Source organism: Myotis myotis, unplaced genomic scaffold, assembly GCF_014108235.1.
Source record: "Myotis myotis isolate mMyoMyo1 unplaced genomic scaffold, mMyoMyo1.p scaffold_m19_p_16, whole genome shotgun sequence".
NCBI classification, from domain to species: domain Eukaryota; kingdom Metazoa; phylum Chordata; class Mammalia; order Chiroptera; family Vespertilionidae; genus Myotis; species Myotis myotis.
The window spans coordinates 3,189,082-3,205,202 of NW_023416320.1; the positions used below are offsets into that span (position 1 = coordinate 3,189,082).

Here is a 16,121-nt window from a genome sequence, read left to right on the forward strand (position 1 = left end):
CCAGGCGACAGCCTCTCCTGAAAACAGCATTCATAACTGTTTATTAGGACTTAAAAATAGGCTGATTAACTTGATCTTTTTTAAAAAAAAAAATGCATTTTTACTAATTTGAGAGAGGAAGGGAGATGGAGAGAGAGATAGAAACATCGGTCAGTTGCCTCCTGCACGCCCCCTACTGGGGATGGAGCCCGCAACCCGGGCATGTGCCCTGACCGGAATCGAACCATGACCTCCTGGTTCCTAGGTTGATGCTCAACCACTGAGCCACACCGGCCGGCCACTTGAGGATCTTAACCACCATTTATTTCGCTGAAAGCTGCGATCTACTTGAAAGGAATAGTGTTGATCGTATGAAACCAACATGGACGGAGATCAGAGTTTCTGATGTTTCCCCCATCACCCGGGTGCAGTTCATTGTCTCTAAGTTTAAAATCTCCCCATCAGAGTCAGCTGGGGCTGATTCAGATGGCGGCTCTGGGATAATCGCTCCGTGTCGGCTGTTTTATATTCCAGTGGCTGGACGGGAAAGAAATAGAACGTTCCGAAAGGATCCAGGCGTTGCAGGACTTCCCTGAAGTTGAGCGACAAGTCAGAGAGCAGGAGAAAGCCTACTGCCGCAGACGAGCCCGAGACAAGAGCGAGGCCCAGAGGAAACTTCGAGAAGAGCAGGAGCGCGGAGAGAAGGAAGGCCACCCAGGCTCAGACGGACGCTGGGACGCAGACGTCGCTGCGGATCCGTATGTAAATCACGAGCGTTCATCTTCCCCTTGACTCTTGTTAAAAGCCACCAACCGCGTTCTCTTCCCAAGGGGTCCGGGTGTGTCACCTGCATCCCAGACGATTCATCTGAAGAGTTTGTTGTTACACTGATGGCTCTGGCAGCCACCGTGGTACGTGGAGGCTCTGGCACTGTCTCCGAGAGCCAACCAATGGGCTCGCAAATAGAAAGCCCGTGACTGGGAGTAACAGCATCGTTTTCACAGGAAGCGTCTGCCCTCTTCTCCCTGTCCCTCCTCCAGGGCTAAGGCTCAGTAGGCCCTGAGTTCGCCCGATGATCAGAACCTCCTGCCAAATATTATAAAAGATTCCTGAGCCTCAACCCAAAGCTGCTGAGTTAGACTCTCTTGCGAGAGCCCAGGAATAGGTACTGTTTATAAGGCTCCCAGGTCACTTCCATCACCGAGCGTGTGATCCCTCCAATCTGATTCCTGCCGTATTCCTCCTGGTGACAGCCGCCAGCCAAGAGGGCCCGCCCGCGCTGGGCCGGTGATTCCTCTAATGTGGCTTGGATAAGCTCTCCTTCAGACACGTTCTGTGGAGAAGGTAACACGAGAAAAATGAATGAGATACGTAAGGAGCAGCGTTAAGGATGAAGCCCGCACGTCCATCTGTGTTCTCACGTGCTCTGTGCCTGTCTGTTCTCTCCTAGCCCACCTTCTGTGGGGAGCAGAGACCACCCCCAGGCACCGGAAGTACAGGAAGGGGAACCCAGCAAGAAGAAAGTAGACGACGTGGAAGATGACCTGGAGTTCTGGAATAAGCCCTGTTCGTTTACTCCTGAGTCTAGATTGGAAACTCTTAGACATATGGAAAAGCAACGAAAAGACAAAGAAAAATTAAGGTATTTCGTTTCTCCCATCATTGAGAGGAAGGTTACACTCTCACACGGACTCTATTTTCATGGTTGCTTTTTCTTTCACTCATTATCTGTGGTCAACCTTCCTTAGCCATCACACATAAACTGTGCTTTTTTTAAGTTCAGTGTTTTGTTGAATTGTATTCTCTAATATTTATTTTAATATCAAATGACCTTTAAAAGGTCATGAGTTACGGCATTTTCGGTAGTTTCGTTTGGATGTCCTTAGTTCTTTAAACATGTCGAGTATTAGTAGGGCCTGGGTTAGTAGTAATAGTCATCCTGACACCGAGAGAAAGACCACTCTGTCGGATGAATGAGTTCCTTTGTGTATTTGCATTTGCAAAATCAATAATTAGAAATTAATTTCACTAGGTGCTGTGTTATCCTACTGCAGCTCTCTTGGACATTGAACGGCATGCTTTCACTTTCACGTTATTTATGTGTAATTGTCAAAAGCTAGAACGCACGAGCCGTTATTTCCAGAGTAGGATTTTTTGAAAGACAGGCTCCGTGCCTTTCCAGTTCATGCCCTTGCTTAAGTCCAGCGTGCAAACTGTGTCACCCGTGGGAACGCTTCTGATTCGGGAGCTGGGGATGCAGTCAGTCAGCTCTGAAATGCAGTAAGAAGCCAAAAGAGGAGCAAAGCCAGTGCTGCTTTCATCACATTTTCCTCATGAATTAGGTAGATAGCCGGGTACAAACATGAGAAATTTCGTTAAAATACTTGTCTGTACAACTTGGTGATTTGGGAAGAACATTGGATGACAACAGAAAGTGTGGATTCCTGCTGCAGCTCTGCCACTCATGCTGGGTAACTTCTCCTCCTCAGTTTCCTCCTCAGTTAAACGGACCACACACCCCCCTTCCCTGCCCCACTGTATTGTTAAGAGAATCAAATGGGCCAATAAATGTAAAAGTGCTTTGCAGGCTCAAGAACTCTTCGAAATGGAAATTCTATGTTTACTTAACAAGTACAGCATTTCTGATGTATATGCACCCAACTATATATGTGTGTGTGTGTGTGTGTGTGTGTGTGTGTGTGTGTATATATATATATATATATATATATACACACACACAATATACTTGTATATGTTTATATATATGTATATAAATGTATACATATACAGGGTGTCCCCCCAAATGTGTGTCCACTTTGAATAATTATAAAGGTAGAATACATTTCATTTTCCAAATGTCATAGAATCTACAGCTATCAGCTATTAAAGTGTGTATGTATTTTGGGGGAACAACCTGTATATAGACATTCCATTTCATTGGGCCTGAAAGCAGGATACATTTTTCCTTCCCTGACAGCCTCAGAGAGCACGGCTGACTCGGGTGAAGGCGCGGCCGCTGCTCAGTGCTCTGCATTCTGCCTGAACAGATGTTCCGGATGCCCCTTCATCGTCCCGCTCATGAAAAATAATGTTCAAAGGAACATTAATTTATTGGACCTGGGGGCCCAGTTTAAGAGGCAGGAAAGTGTAAATACATTTATATTTTAAAATAAAGTTAACTGACACAAATACCAAAAGAACAATGGGGAATCTAGTCAATGATATTGTAAGAACTATGTTCGGTGCCAGGTGGGTGCTGGAAATACCAGGGGGATCACTCTGTAAAATATATGATTGTCTGCCCGCTCTGCTGAACGCCTGAATCTAACAAAATAATATTGAATATAAACAGGAATTGAAAAATAAAATTAAAAAAAAGAACAATACAAACCGAGGCAAGGAATTACCTCCAATTTTGTCATCTAAACAGATTTGTCCATTTGATCATTGATCGGCTGCCTCCTGCGCGCCCCCTACTGGGGATCAAGCCCGCAACCTGGGCATGTGCCCTTGACTGGAATCCAACCTGGGACCCTTCAGTCTGCAGGCCGACGCTCTATCCACTGAGCCACACCACCTGGGGCCATCATCCATGCTTTTCTGTCACTTTTCACATCAGTAGGTGAAGAGCAAGCACATGTTTTCATAGCTACAGAATATCTGTGACTATACCATGTTGCCCCCGTCCCTCCTCCATGCGGGCGCTGGGGGCAGTTCCAGAGTGCTGCCATGACAGAAAGTGCTGTGATTAGACCTTTTACATGGGCCCTTATGTTCTGGTATTTTTCTTTCTATAAAATGGATTCCATGTGGCATTATAAAAATTGTCATTTTACCGAAAGCAGAAGCTGCACACACAAATGGAGAGCTGACAGTGATCTGGGTAAATCATGCATAAAATTGACTTATTTGAATATTAATGGGTATGGCAGGAAAAGGATTTCTCCCCCCATTAAATTATCTGGCAAATCGTCTTGCTCACATTTTCGCGTTGCAGACATAGATACAGCCGTACGGAAGCCTGGCTTCGCGGTCAGTTTCCAGCACAGAATGCACTTCCTAGCAGCCAAGTGTGGGTGTTGTCACACATTTCTGATTCCTTTCTCTTACGCTCTTCCTCAGATCAGTAACGTGTATTCCTCCTGTTTATTTTTCCCTCTTCCCGCTGCCCCTCGTTCCCACCCACCCCAACCTTAAGCGAAAAGAAGAAGAAAGGGAAACCACCCAGGATGTTGGTCACTGCAGATGGCAGGGCCCTGAACGCGAACGAGCCCAAGTACGTGAACCCACGTGGAGACGAAGCAGCCCAGTGGGTGGTGTCGGTCATGCCCATGACAGGTTTGCTCTGCAGAGAACACACCTGACCTGACCTCTCCCCCCCAGGTCGGTGACTCTAACAAGAACCACACGTGTGCACATTCGAAAGCAGAGCATCCATTCTGTTCCCGGGTGCACAATGTTACATGTTACTGCCTTGACATCCAGAAAATGATCTTGACATACGGAAATCCTGGGTGTTTATGTCTCTCTCGAAACTTTGGGCCATCTACAGCTTTATGTCTGAAAATTGCCAGTGCATCATTCTTGTGTGTATTAATTTTTTAAGTTCTGCCATGAACACGCTGGCTGAGAATACTGATATGTCTCCAACCCATCTACTTTATACCCTGGACACATCCTCAAAGCATTCGGGAGCTAGGGGAAAATGGATAGAAATATCTCCGTGAAGTTAATGAGAGAGGAAAAACATTCACACTGGAAATCCTTAAGTGTAATAATATCTGATCTACCCTCTCTAATCCAATTCATTCTCTTCCCTGCTCCTGGACCCCTCCCCCCCACACTCCTGCCACACACACACACACACACACACACACACACACACACACACACACACACCAACTGTGCCCTCTGGAGCTTATTCTGTGTCAACAAAACCTGGACAATTCCAGTAGCTTCTTAAGTACACTCCGTAGTTCCTCTCTTGGCCTCCTGTAATCTCTTCTACTCAACTGAACAAAGAAGGGGGAAGGAAAGGAAGGATACACACTGCCTCTCTTTAGGAAAATTCCCAGGAAGAGCCACACAACACTTTCCTTCCCAGAACTAAGTCACATGACCGCATCTAGCTGCAAGGGAGGCTGGAAAATGTAGTCTTTATTCTGCAGAGCCCTGTTCCTAGGGGTGCTATTCCTAGTGAGAAAGGGGAAGCAGATCATGGGGAATGAACGCAATCTCTGCCATAGGAAGCCTCTGAAATTACCTTTCAAGTGATGTATGAAGGGAGAGTTTGGGTTGGCTGGCTGGAACATCGGGGAGTAGCAACCAGGGCAGAGGGGCCAGCACATTAACAAAGCTCCCGAGATGAGATTTAAAAAATGCATAGGCCATTTGAGTAACTGCAGTCCCGTACAGCTGGACTCTTGGAATCAAGGAGAGTGGCTGCTACAAGCAGACAAACTGCTGACAGCCAGACCTGTGGCTAATGTTACATTTTCCGAACAATTGAGCTTATATTCACTACTGCTGGGTTATGTGTTTTACAGAATAACATGCTAAGTGAATGCTGGAAATAAAAGTGACCAAGTAACTCTGACACAGTGATTCTGCATAGCATGGGAGTCACACCGAGGACTTGGCCTCAGGGTGTAGCTGAGAGGCCTAGGGCTTTATAATCCTGCCTCTCTGGGCCCGTGGCCTCTTTCCCAGCGGCGGCAGCTCTCTGAGCCTCTGTTTCCTCATCTGTGAAATGGAGGGGATAAGTAATGGGCAGGCCCAGCTGGTGTGGCTCCGTGGTTGAGGGTCAACCTATGGACCGGGAGGTCACGGTTCCATTCCCGGTCAGGGCACATGCCCAGGTTGCGGGCTCGATCCCCAGGAGTGGGTGTGTAGGAGGCGGCCGATCAATGATTCTCTCTCATCACTGATGTTTCTCTCTCTCTCCCTTCCTCTCTTTCTAAAATCAATTCAAAAATATTTTTAGAAAAATAAAATAAAATAATGGGCAGTGTCTCAGCATTTCCCAAGGCAATGGAAAGGTGGAGGGAGAAGAAAAAAGATGGCTGGGGAATAGGAGACAAGACCATTTAAAACTGAAGGACTAGCATGCATGTTGGATAAGGGGAGACAAATACAGCATTTAGTTCTCAATATTTCCAGTAAAATGGAAAGGAAAACTTTAACCACCAGATGTCTCTGTCTCTGCACAATGCCCATTTTGTGGATGTAATTTACCTTAAGATCCGCACCTTTAAGCAATGTAAACAAATTATGAGCACATTATAGGTGCCTGTTGACATTTTTAAATCAACGTCGACATTTCATTGTTCAGCTACCAAAATAAGTGTGTCATGGGAAATTATAATAATTATGAAATTTGCATTTGGTAATGGGACGAAGCTACCTATAAAATATTGCTAAAGACGTCACCTTTTTTCCCCTCTTCTTTCTTCCCAAAATGGGTTATTCCTTAGACTTGACTTCTCTTTGAAAGATGATGAGAAACGCAACCAGATCATCCTGGACCTGGCCGTGTACAGGTAAAGACATTTCACTGTGCGTTTATGTAACGGCACTTTCACCTCTTTTCATTCTCAGTTGCGATCTCTTGAGTTGTGACACATTTTGAAATGAAACTTGGTTTGATATAAAACAGTACCCACTCCTCTCCCAGCACTTCTCTCTACCCCCCCCCCCACACACACACACTTTTTGATTGCTACCTGACAAACTATAAATTTACTTGTGTTTTTAAAAATCTATGGTCAAGGCAAGAACTTTGTTTTGTTTGCTTGTTTCCCCCTTCTTATGTCTCCAGCACCTAAAACAGTGCCTGGTACCTGGTGGGAATTCAATACGTACAGGAATGAATGACTGACTGAATGAATGAATGAATGCTGATGATGGGAGCCAACATTTGTACACATGAATTATCATACAGGTCTTCCTCTTTTTAAGGACTTTTTTACTTGCTCTCTTTTATTCGGTCTCTCATAACCTGGTGAACCAGGAGGGCTTATTACCCTGGAGTTACCCAATAGGGGGGTAACTCAGAGAGTGAGGGAAAGCCAGCGATCTGAGCACTGAAAATCCAGGGATGAGAAGCAGTGAGGTCGGCATAGAACAGGCAGGAGGGTGCTTGAGGCAGAGAAAAGCAGCGCACGCAAAGACCTCGCCGGTCGGGCCAGGTGGACACACCTTCCGAGGCCCTAAGCATGAGGAAGAATATGCCATCCACTCATGCGGCAGGTATTGAACCTGAAGTTTTAGGAGACCTTGACTCTACCTTTTAGTACCAGGATTTTGTAAAAATAAAATGATGTTTTATAAACACTAGCTGTGTACTAGGCAACATGCATGTATCTTCATAGCTACCTTAGGGAATAGGCACTATTTTTATCTTGATTTTACAGATGAGAAGGCTGAGGCTTAGAGAGGTGAAGGAACGTGGTCCCAGGTACTAACACAGGAAGGCGGGGAGCCCTCCCTCACAGGTGTGTGACTGAAGCCTGTGCCTGCAACCCCGGGGTTCCCCACCTGCCTGAATGTGTCTGGTTTTTGAATCATCACTGGCTTTTCTACTACTCACAATCAGTATTTTAAAATATATAAGTAGCCCGGCCGGTGTGGCTCAGTGGTTGAGTGTTAACCTATGATATGAACCAGAAGGTCACTGTTTGATTCCCAGTCAGGACACATGCCCGGGTTGTGGGCTTGATCCCCCAGTAGGGGGCGTGCAGGAGGCAGCAGATCAATGATTCTCATCATTGATGTTTCTCTCCCTTCTTCTCTGAAAAACAAAACAAAAAACAAAACAAACAAACAAACAAAAAAAAAAAAATATATATATATATATATACACACACACACACACAATATATAACTATAGTATATACACACACACACACCATATATATATATATATATATATATATATATATATATATATATAGTGTTTGGCTAAAGGAGAGAGGTGAAATCTACATCTTCCATTTGCTCAGAAAGTCAAGGAGAATAATTGCCAGCCGATCCCGGGGTCTCTGCCATAGCCTCTGCTCACTCAGCAGGCCGTGCCTTCCAGGGAAGCAAAGCCCACGGGGGAGATGCTATCAGGGCAGCTGCAGGGCACCGCCAGGGATGCAGAGCAGCTAAGGAAGCGGGGCCCGGGTTGCAGGCCCCTAGCAGAGTGCAGTCAGCATCCCTGACTATTCATGTCAGTCTTAGGGGCTTAAAATAAAATATTCACGAAAGACCATGGCAAGCTGGTTTTTGCAAGCCTCTGACGTTTCAGACCTCTGATACTTTTGGGTTAGGGGCAGTCAATGCCAAGTGTACTCATGGGCCTAAAACCGGAATTGCTGATACGTTGCATTTCCTTTGGTCTGAGGATTAACTCAAAGCTAATTTTTTAAGGCCTGTTTAGCATGGACATTTTAAACTCTCTCCATTTAAAGGGGTCCCCTAAGTGAGGGTTTGTATTTGTAAATTTGTTTGCAAACTTAATGTTCTTGGAAACTCACAAGACTGAGTGTGTTTCATGTGTTGAATTTTCAAGGTACATGGATACCTCTCTCATCAATGTTGACGTGCAGCCAACTTTCGTGCGAGTAACGGTCAAGGGAAAGGTGAGGATGCCCTGTGGGCTGGTTCCGTCTCCAAAGTCAACCCTTGGACGACGCTAGTTGCCTGAACGTTTTTAAAGTAATATTAAAATGGAAAAGGAGAAAGCCAATCAGAGAGCTGTTTCTTAGGCACATGACTCTGCCAGGGGAGGAGTATTTAGCAGGAATGCTTGCTGACCGCTGTGTGGCTGGATAAATGAATATGTTTATCCTGTGTCTGTTGCATGGCTACCTTGTCCAAGGCTGACTTTTATATATGTCATAGGCTACACTTGAAATTATATTTAAATAATATGCCCATTTTAAATTTAAATTACCAATGCTTCCCATTCTTGGTAAGTGTAGTTTCATCATTTTTGAAAGAGGAGTCTGTGCTAATTCTGATCATTCATCGGAGGTCGCTCAAAGACTTTAAAATGGAAACATGTTCACGTCTAATGACAGTGATTTTTATCCGCAAACTCTTTACCAGCCACATTAACAAAAATGGACCGATGAGTGTTTCCTTTGATTTTGATTGATGATTATTCTTTAGACTGACTTTTCATTAAAATAGGAAAAACAGATCATGCATGTCAAGCACAGCCCATGTATTAGTGCTCTTCTAGTCAATCTAAGCTCGTCTTTAAAAATTGAATGTGGAGTCGTAAACTTGTCATGAAAATACCTCCTCAAGCAACTGCTCTCTCATGTCAGATGCACTTGCTCTCTGACACCTGGTGTTCACTTTCAGCCATTTCAGCTCGTCCTTCCGGCAGAGGTGAAACCTGACGGCAGCTCTGCTAGAAGGTCTCAGACGACAGGGCATCTGGTCGTCTGCATGCCCAAGGTGGGTGACGGCACTGGGGTCCGCTTCGCGTCTGGGTATGTTGGTTCCCGCGGGTACTTGACCTGCCAGGGCTGAGTAGGACTTCTGATCCAGGTCCTTCTGGCTGAGAAAGCCCGAAAGGCTATTCCCAGCAGCTCAGGCGGGAGAACAAAGACTCAGGAGAACAGAGAGTGGGACTGGGACTGGGCGGGGCCCAGGTGACTGGTCCTGCCAGGAGTTCTTGTCTCCCGGCAGCTGGCCCGGCCTCTGCAGACCAGAGCATGGGTGGGAGTTGGCCTTTGTAAATCGCAAGGTTCTTCGAGCAAGTCTGTTAGCGGGTGGTCAGTACTCTCCTTACCCATAACCGTGAGAGGAGATGCTGTCATCCTTGGTATGTGTTTAAATTCCAAACATTGAGCTTACCATGTTTGTGACGTGGGGCAAATTATGAATCTTTCTGGGCCTCTCTGTCCTAATTAATGCTTAAGAGAGACGATACACACAGCATTCATGTACCGTGAGCACTCAATAGATATTGCCAGTGTTATTTTTCATATCATGTTTATGATACGGACAAGATATTATTATTATTATTTTTTTTTATTTTATTTTTTAAAAAAATATATTTTATTGATTTTTTACAGAGAGGAAGGGAGAGAGATAGAGAGTTAGAAACATCTATGAGAGAGAAACATCGATCAGCTGCCTCCTGCACGCTCCCCACTGGGGAAGTGCCCGCAACCCAGGTACATGCCCTTGACCGGAATCGAACCTGGGACCTTTCAGTCCGCAGCTCTATCCACTGAGCCAAACCGGTTTCGGCGACAAGATATTATTTTAACTAAAACTCCTTTTTGCCTGCTCTTTGGGGGGAGGGTTGGCGTAGATGTACTTTTGCTATGAATCAGAGAAAGAGACAAAGCGCTCTCTCCTGTCGCCGTGGAGTAACAGGTCCTCTGGTTGGTTCGGCCAGCTGAGTCTGTAGTTCAGTCCTGGACACGTGACCCGATCTCTGGCCAAAGAGATGGTAGCGCTTTGTTGCGTTTCCATTGTTTTCCATTTGGTTACTGTCACCTCATGGCGTGAGCTGGGGGTGGGTCAGCTTTGCCCAAGTCGCTCGGGTCAAAGGGGAAGAATAGATAAGCCAGTTAACATGGGGTTTGGCTTGTGAAGAAGAGAAGGAGATGGCCGGCGTGACTGCCGCAGCCAGTCTGTCCTTGATTGACCAGGGAGGCTTCGATAATGACCTAATAATCCTTCGTTCTCCCGGAGCCAGTTTTGCCACAGATTGATTATGGATAATCTATGTATTTTCACTCTGAGGCCATAAAACAGCAAGTACAATTTGTTGTCGAGCAAAAAAAATAAATACAACTGGAAGAATCTCATTGTCCTTGGTGACGGCAGCGAATTAAGGAAATGTATGCTAATTAGAATATCCTATAGGGAAATGGAAGAGATCACTTAATTACCTCAGGACTTTGATGTAGGCATTTGTATAACACTATGATCAGCGGGGTGTGTGTGTGTGTGTGTTGGGGAAACTTCCATTCTGACTGAGAAGCCAAAGACTGAATGGCAGCTGCTCCTTCCTCAGAGGAGATCATGGTTCCTGTGCTATCGCAGGGGGCGGGTAGCTGATCCGAAGCCTTTGCTGCCGCTGCTAATGCATCTTCCAAATAAACACAGCATCCTATTTCCATGAGCCTTTCGCTGTTTAGAGCTGTAAATTTTCCATGTTCAATACACCTGAAAACCATAAAAGTTCCATATCCAATAATGCATGTTTTCCATTTATTACTCTTACTTTATGTCTCTCAGAAGTTTTTTTGTAGTTTTTTTCTCTAGAGCTGCTACATATTCGCAGGTACCATACGTACAGTTTGGGTTCCCATTTTGAGTGGGAATTCCCGCATTACATTTTCCTAGAGTTTATGCTTGGCCTTCCGTATATTTTCTTAAGCGTGAGGTCGGACTGAGTTATACGCCTGTAAACAGCCTCCCCACCAGCGGCCGGGGAGGGTGAGGCACCTGACCTCCTCCCAGGGCAGCCTAACCGGACTTCACTGAACATTTGCGTTCACCGAGGGGCTTGCATCAAGTCATTAAATTAAACTCCCATCTAGGCCCTCAACAGACAATTATAGGGACACTCCAGGAATATGCTCCATGATGTCCTGTGGGAGTTCTTGCAGAATAATTAACCGAGATTAAGGAAGTTGCCATGTGAACAGAACAGCAAAATATACTTACAGCTCCAGTGGGTGAACATATTGCTCGGTTCTGCTCTAGTGAGCACAGAGGTGAAGGTCAATGTGAAGGTCACTGTTACAGGCCATGACTCTAAAAAACACAGTCTCAGATGCCCTTCTCCTTATCGGTTGGACATCCATTTCTCAGGACGTTTTACTCAGAGAGACTTGCCTGTGCCCATCCTGAACTCACCTCTAGTCTCTGGGTGATCATTTCAGTGAGGGCTTGCTGGGTCGTCCTGTTCCATTAATACTTCCACTCTTTTCTAGAACACTCCTCCTCACTCCTAAAACTTCCAGAAGCAGCAGGTTAACTTCCACAGACTTCATCCCTCTTGTCTTCCCCTGCTAGGCCTTCCTTCCGGACTCTACGAATGAGCTGGCTGTGATCCATCCAAACCCCCCAAGTGTGTGTGGGCTCCTGTTTCCACTGGCCTTGGAGAGGCCACGGTCCCCTCCGACAGCCCCCTGTTCTCTCTGCTGCTGGTCGCGTTTCCCCTCTGCACCTTATGTTAGGAAACATGCTGAGCCATCTCCCTTCCTAACAGCAGAGCACAATGAAAACGCCACCCTCCACTTACTGCCCTGACCTGCTTTACAGCAAAACTCTTAGCACAGACATTTATGTCTGCTTGCTGGCCCTTTCTCCTGGCCAGGCCTCTGAGAGTTGGCCAGCCTAGTGACTGAATTCTGGGACCCTTTTTCTTCTCCATGTATATTCATCCCACACATGATCTCTTCTAATCTAAGGATTTTAAGTAACACCTCTAGGTCTCCATCATCTGCTAGTTGCCAACTAGAGAATCAGGAAGAGCAAACACAATGAGGAAAAATTCTCAACCTTCCTTATGCCGCGACCCTTTAATACAGTTTCTCATGTGGTGGTGACCCCCAACCATAAAATTATTTTCGTTGCTACTTCATACCTGTAATTTTGCTACTGTTATGAATCGTAATGTAAATATCTGCTATGCAGGATGTATTTTCATTGTTCGCGACCCACAGGTTGAGAACCGCTACGTATTTTTAAAACATCTCAGGAATATCAGTACCTACTAAGATAGTGAGCAGTTACCGCCCAGTGATTCAGAAGGAATGGCCAAGGGAATAAACCATGTTTTCAGTGACTACGCAGGGATGAGAAGAAAAGAGTCACATTTCAGAGGCTTCCGTGGATAGGGGTTCTAGAAACCTCCCCCACTTGGCAATATGACTGAAGGAGGGGAGGTCAATGAGAGGACACCCGATCCTCAGAACGTCTTGCAGCCTGTCTAAATGGTTTCCAAACTAGGCCTTGACTTGAATGAAGATGGTCTTAGGTGAGTACCAACCACTCACACATGCCTCACAAACCCAGTGAGGAAGTAAACATCGCCATGGACTCAAATTTTTGATAGATAAGTAGATAGATAGATAGATAGATAGATAGATAATAGATAGATAAGCAGATAATTGGTTTTTTTTGTTGTTGTTTTTTTTCAAATAGTCCACAGCACACACAGTTAAGCTAGGCGCTCCCTGAGACATGAGTGGGCGCCAGGAGAAACTCAGTCAGTGTTTGGGAGTCTGGTTATACCAGGCTGTTCCCTCCCTCCTGAGTCCCACGGTTGTTGCAGGGTTAGATTGTGAGACACAGGCTGTGAAACACTGTTTTAACTTGAGGTCTCCCAGAAGCGGAAGCTACTGTAGTGCTGTGAGTGCGGCAGTCAATTTGGTCAGTGAGGGGATGCTGGTCGGGAGCAGGGAAGGGAAGCAGCCCTCGGCAGTGTCCTACTGAGCCAGCATCCCCGCGGGCAGCTCTAGGGTGCAGATCGAACACCTCGGGACCCCTCTGCCCAAGGGGTGATGGGGCTGGGATGGGGCACGCCAGCCCCAGGCTCTGTGGCTGATGGCTGCTCCTGCTGTGGGGGTGCTGGGGTGGGGAAGGGGTGGTATAAACGTCCCAGCACTTCCGCCCTGTGGCTGGTGTGGACCAAGCAGGATGGTCATGTGGATGGAGGACATTTCCAACCGAGACTCCCTAGTGAGACTGTCAAAGGATGTTTTCTCTTCTTTTTAAACATCATTATCACCCTTGATGTTCGTCCTAACTTCCTCAAACATTTTCCGTTTTAGGCTGTGTTGTGGGTGTCAGATGAGATTGCACCTTACAAGCATGAGAGAATTTTGAAGGACCTATTGTTAGTTAGACATGTTCTACTTTTACTTCAAAGTCTTGTAACTGTCAATATTGATTTCACATAGAAAGATCAGTAATCGCGCCTTTTAAAAATTTCCTCCGACAACTTGGGTAACTTTGGAATCAAAGCTAGTATTTTTATGTTTGTTTGTTTTTTCAGAATTTAAATTTCCTTTGCTGCTATGTATGTACTTATTTGAGATAGAATATACTTCAGAAATGTTTGACTTATATAGGTATTTTTATCTGTTCAAAGAGTTTATATATATAAATGTAGTCTAATGCCAGAGGGAAATAAAAATGTCTTATAGATTCTAAAGTTTTATATTAATACTAGAGGCCCAGTACAAAAAATTCATGCACTCGATGGGGGGGGGGGGGGGGAGCAGTCCCTCAGCCCAGCCTGCGCCCGCTTGCAGTCCAGGAGCCCTCTGGGGATATAGGCCTCCTGGGAGTGGGCCTGAGCCATCAGTCAGACATCCTTAGTGCTGCCGTGGAGGCAGGAGAGGCTCCCGCCACAGCCGCTGCACTTGCCAGCTGTGAGCCCGGCTTCTGGCTGAATGGCACTCCCCCTGTGGGAGTGCACTGACCATCAAGGAGCAGCTCCTGCATTGAGTGTCTGCCCCCTGGTGGTCAGTGCATGTCATAGTGACCAGTCGGTCCCCTGTTTGGTTGATTTGCATATTAGCCTTTTATTATATAGGATTCCTCTGTTTTAGGAATCTGAACTTTGCATATTAAAATGTTCAATATCAGAATTATGGATAACTAACCAATCAACAGAAACACCAGAGATATGTAAACAGGTGAACAGTTTATGTGACCCACTGCTTCTGGAGCTGCTACAGGATTGGTGGAAGCAGCTGCCATTTCAGTGTAGGGCGGGCCCGTGGCTGAGGGCCCTCCCACTCACTGATCCTGCTCCCCCACCCGCCCATCAGGCCACGGGCCTATGTCAAGGCCACTGGTTTCTAATGGGCGTAGGCAGTGCGGAAGTTTTACGAAGAAAATAATGGGGAGACATTTTTAGAAACTACTTCTGAGGCATGGGCGAAGACGTTGGGTGTGCACACCAAACAAAATGCTGATGCACCGTCAATAAATTATACGGGAGGCATTAGTACCAGGCGAGGGAATGACTTCGTCTGTTGGGTTGTCCCAACGTGGGAGTGGGGTGCTATCAGAAATAGAAAGCTTTCTGCAACATCATGAACAACTTTAGACAATGAATGAATTATTAATCAATCAATTAAAATATTTATTCAATTTACCAAAGATTTATTAAGAAGCTGGCATGAAGAGAGCGCTGTGGGAATTGCTGTGGGGAGAACAGTGAGCGACACTGGGCTCCTTGGTCCTTCTTCTGCCTTTTCCCTGTTGACTCCCCTGACCATCATCCCCGCAGGCCCAGGTCTGCCCTCGGCCGTTCCTACGCCCCAGTGTGGAGCAGGCTCAGCAAATACGTCTGATTACACCCCGTTTTCTTTGCCCAGTCCCTCTTTTCATTTGCCACCAGCAAATCTTCATCTGAAACGGAGTGATGTCGGCCCTTTCTCACTCAACTTCACACAAATAACTCTGACGTCGAACCATGTGAAATCACCGCTGTGTGGGTCAAAAATGATCAGATACTGGTCATTTCTGCGGCTCAACCTCAACATCAGGAAGAAAAGCCGTGTCTCTCTCCCTGGCATCTGTTCACTGGCTTTTTACACGGCTCACCCAGCCTCGGCGAGTCGCGTCGGCAGCTCTCAGAATTGGTGAAGCAGCCACACACATGGCGGTCAAGTGAACAGAGACCGTGTCCGTGCAGGGTGCTGCCAGGCAGGTAATGCGACCTCATCCCTGGGGCACTATTTCAGCAAAGGCCAGCAGTCACCTGTCAGGAAAGTGTCGGAAGGGACTGCGTCCTCTGCAGGACAGTCAGCGGCACGGCTCTGCACGTGGTCAAGTGAGGCTTGACATCCTGAAAACACTCATCTGGACCCGCGTGCCTCTCCCACAACCCACTCTTCAAGTAGCTGCTTACGTGTCTCTCTGTGGATTCAGGAAACCATTAGTCCCACGTTACCGAATGTATTAAACAGTCTGTATTTTGGTTCTCCCAGGGTTTCCATTAGTCGCTCCTGAGCGTGCTTAGCACAAATGAAGGAGATGCTTGATGTTAATGAACATGGCATCCCCCCCAGAGGAGGAGCAGCCCTACGCCGCCGCGGGCATGGCAGGAGTCCGAGGTCATTGCCCCGGAGCGCCCAGCCCACGGTCCTCCAATCGGGAGCAGG

General features: G+C 46.4%; 1 protein-coding gene across 1 annotated transcript in view; it reads left to right on the plus strand.

The window, feature by feature from the left end:
• LRRC6 (leucine rich repeat containing 6) overlaps window positions 1–16,121 on the plus strand; it is a 33,428-nt gene that overhangs the window by 10,701 nt on the left and 6,606 nt on the right. Inside the window, exons 5-10 of the mRNA XM_036337556.1 lie at window positions 514–737; window positions 1,430–1,621; window positions 4,178–4,255; window positions 6,453–6,518; window positions 8,534–8,603; window positions 9,334–9,429. Coding sequence (XP_036193449.1) covers window positions 514–737; window positions 1,430–1,621; window positions 4,178–4,255; window positions 6,453–6,518; window positions 8,534–8,603; window positions 9,334–9,429 — 726 coding nt within the window. The remainder of the gene's footprint in view (window positions 1–513; window positions 738–1,429; window positions 1,622–4,177; window positions 4,256–6,452; window positions 6,519–8,533; window positions 8,604–9,333; window positions 9,430–16,121) is intronic.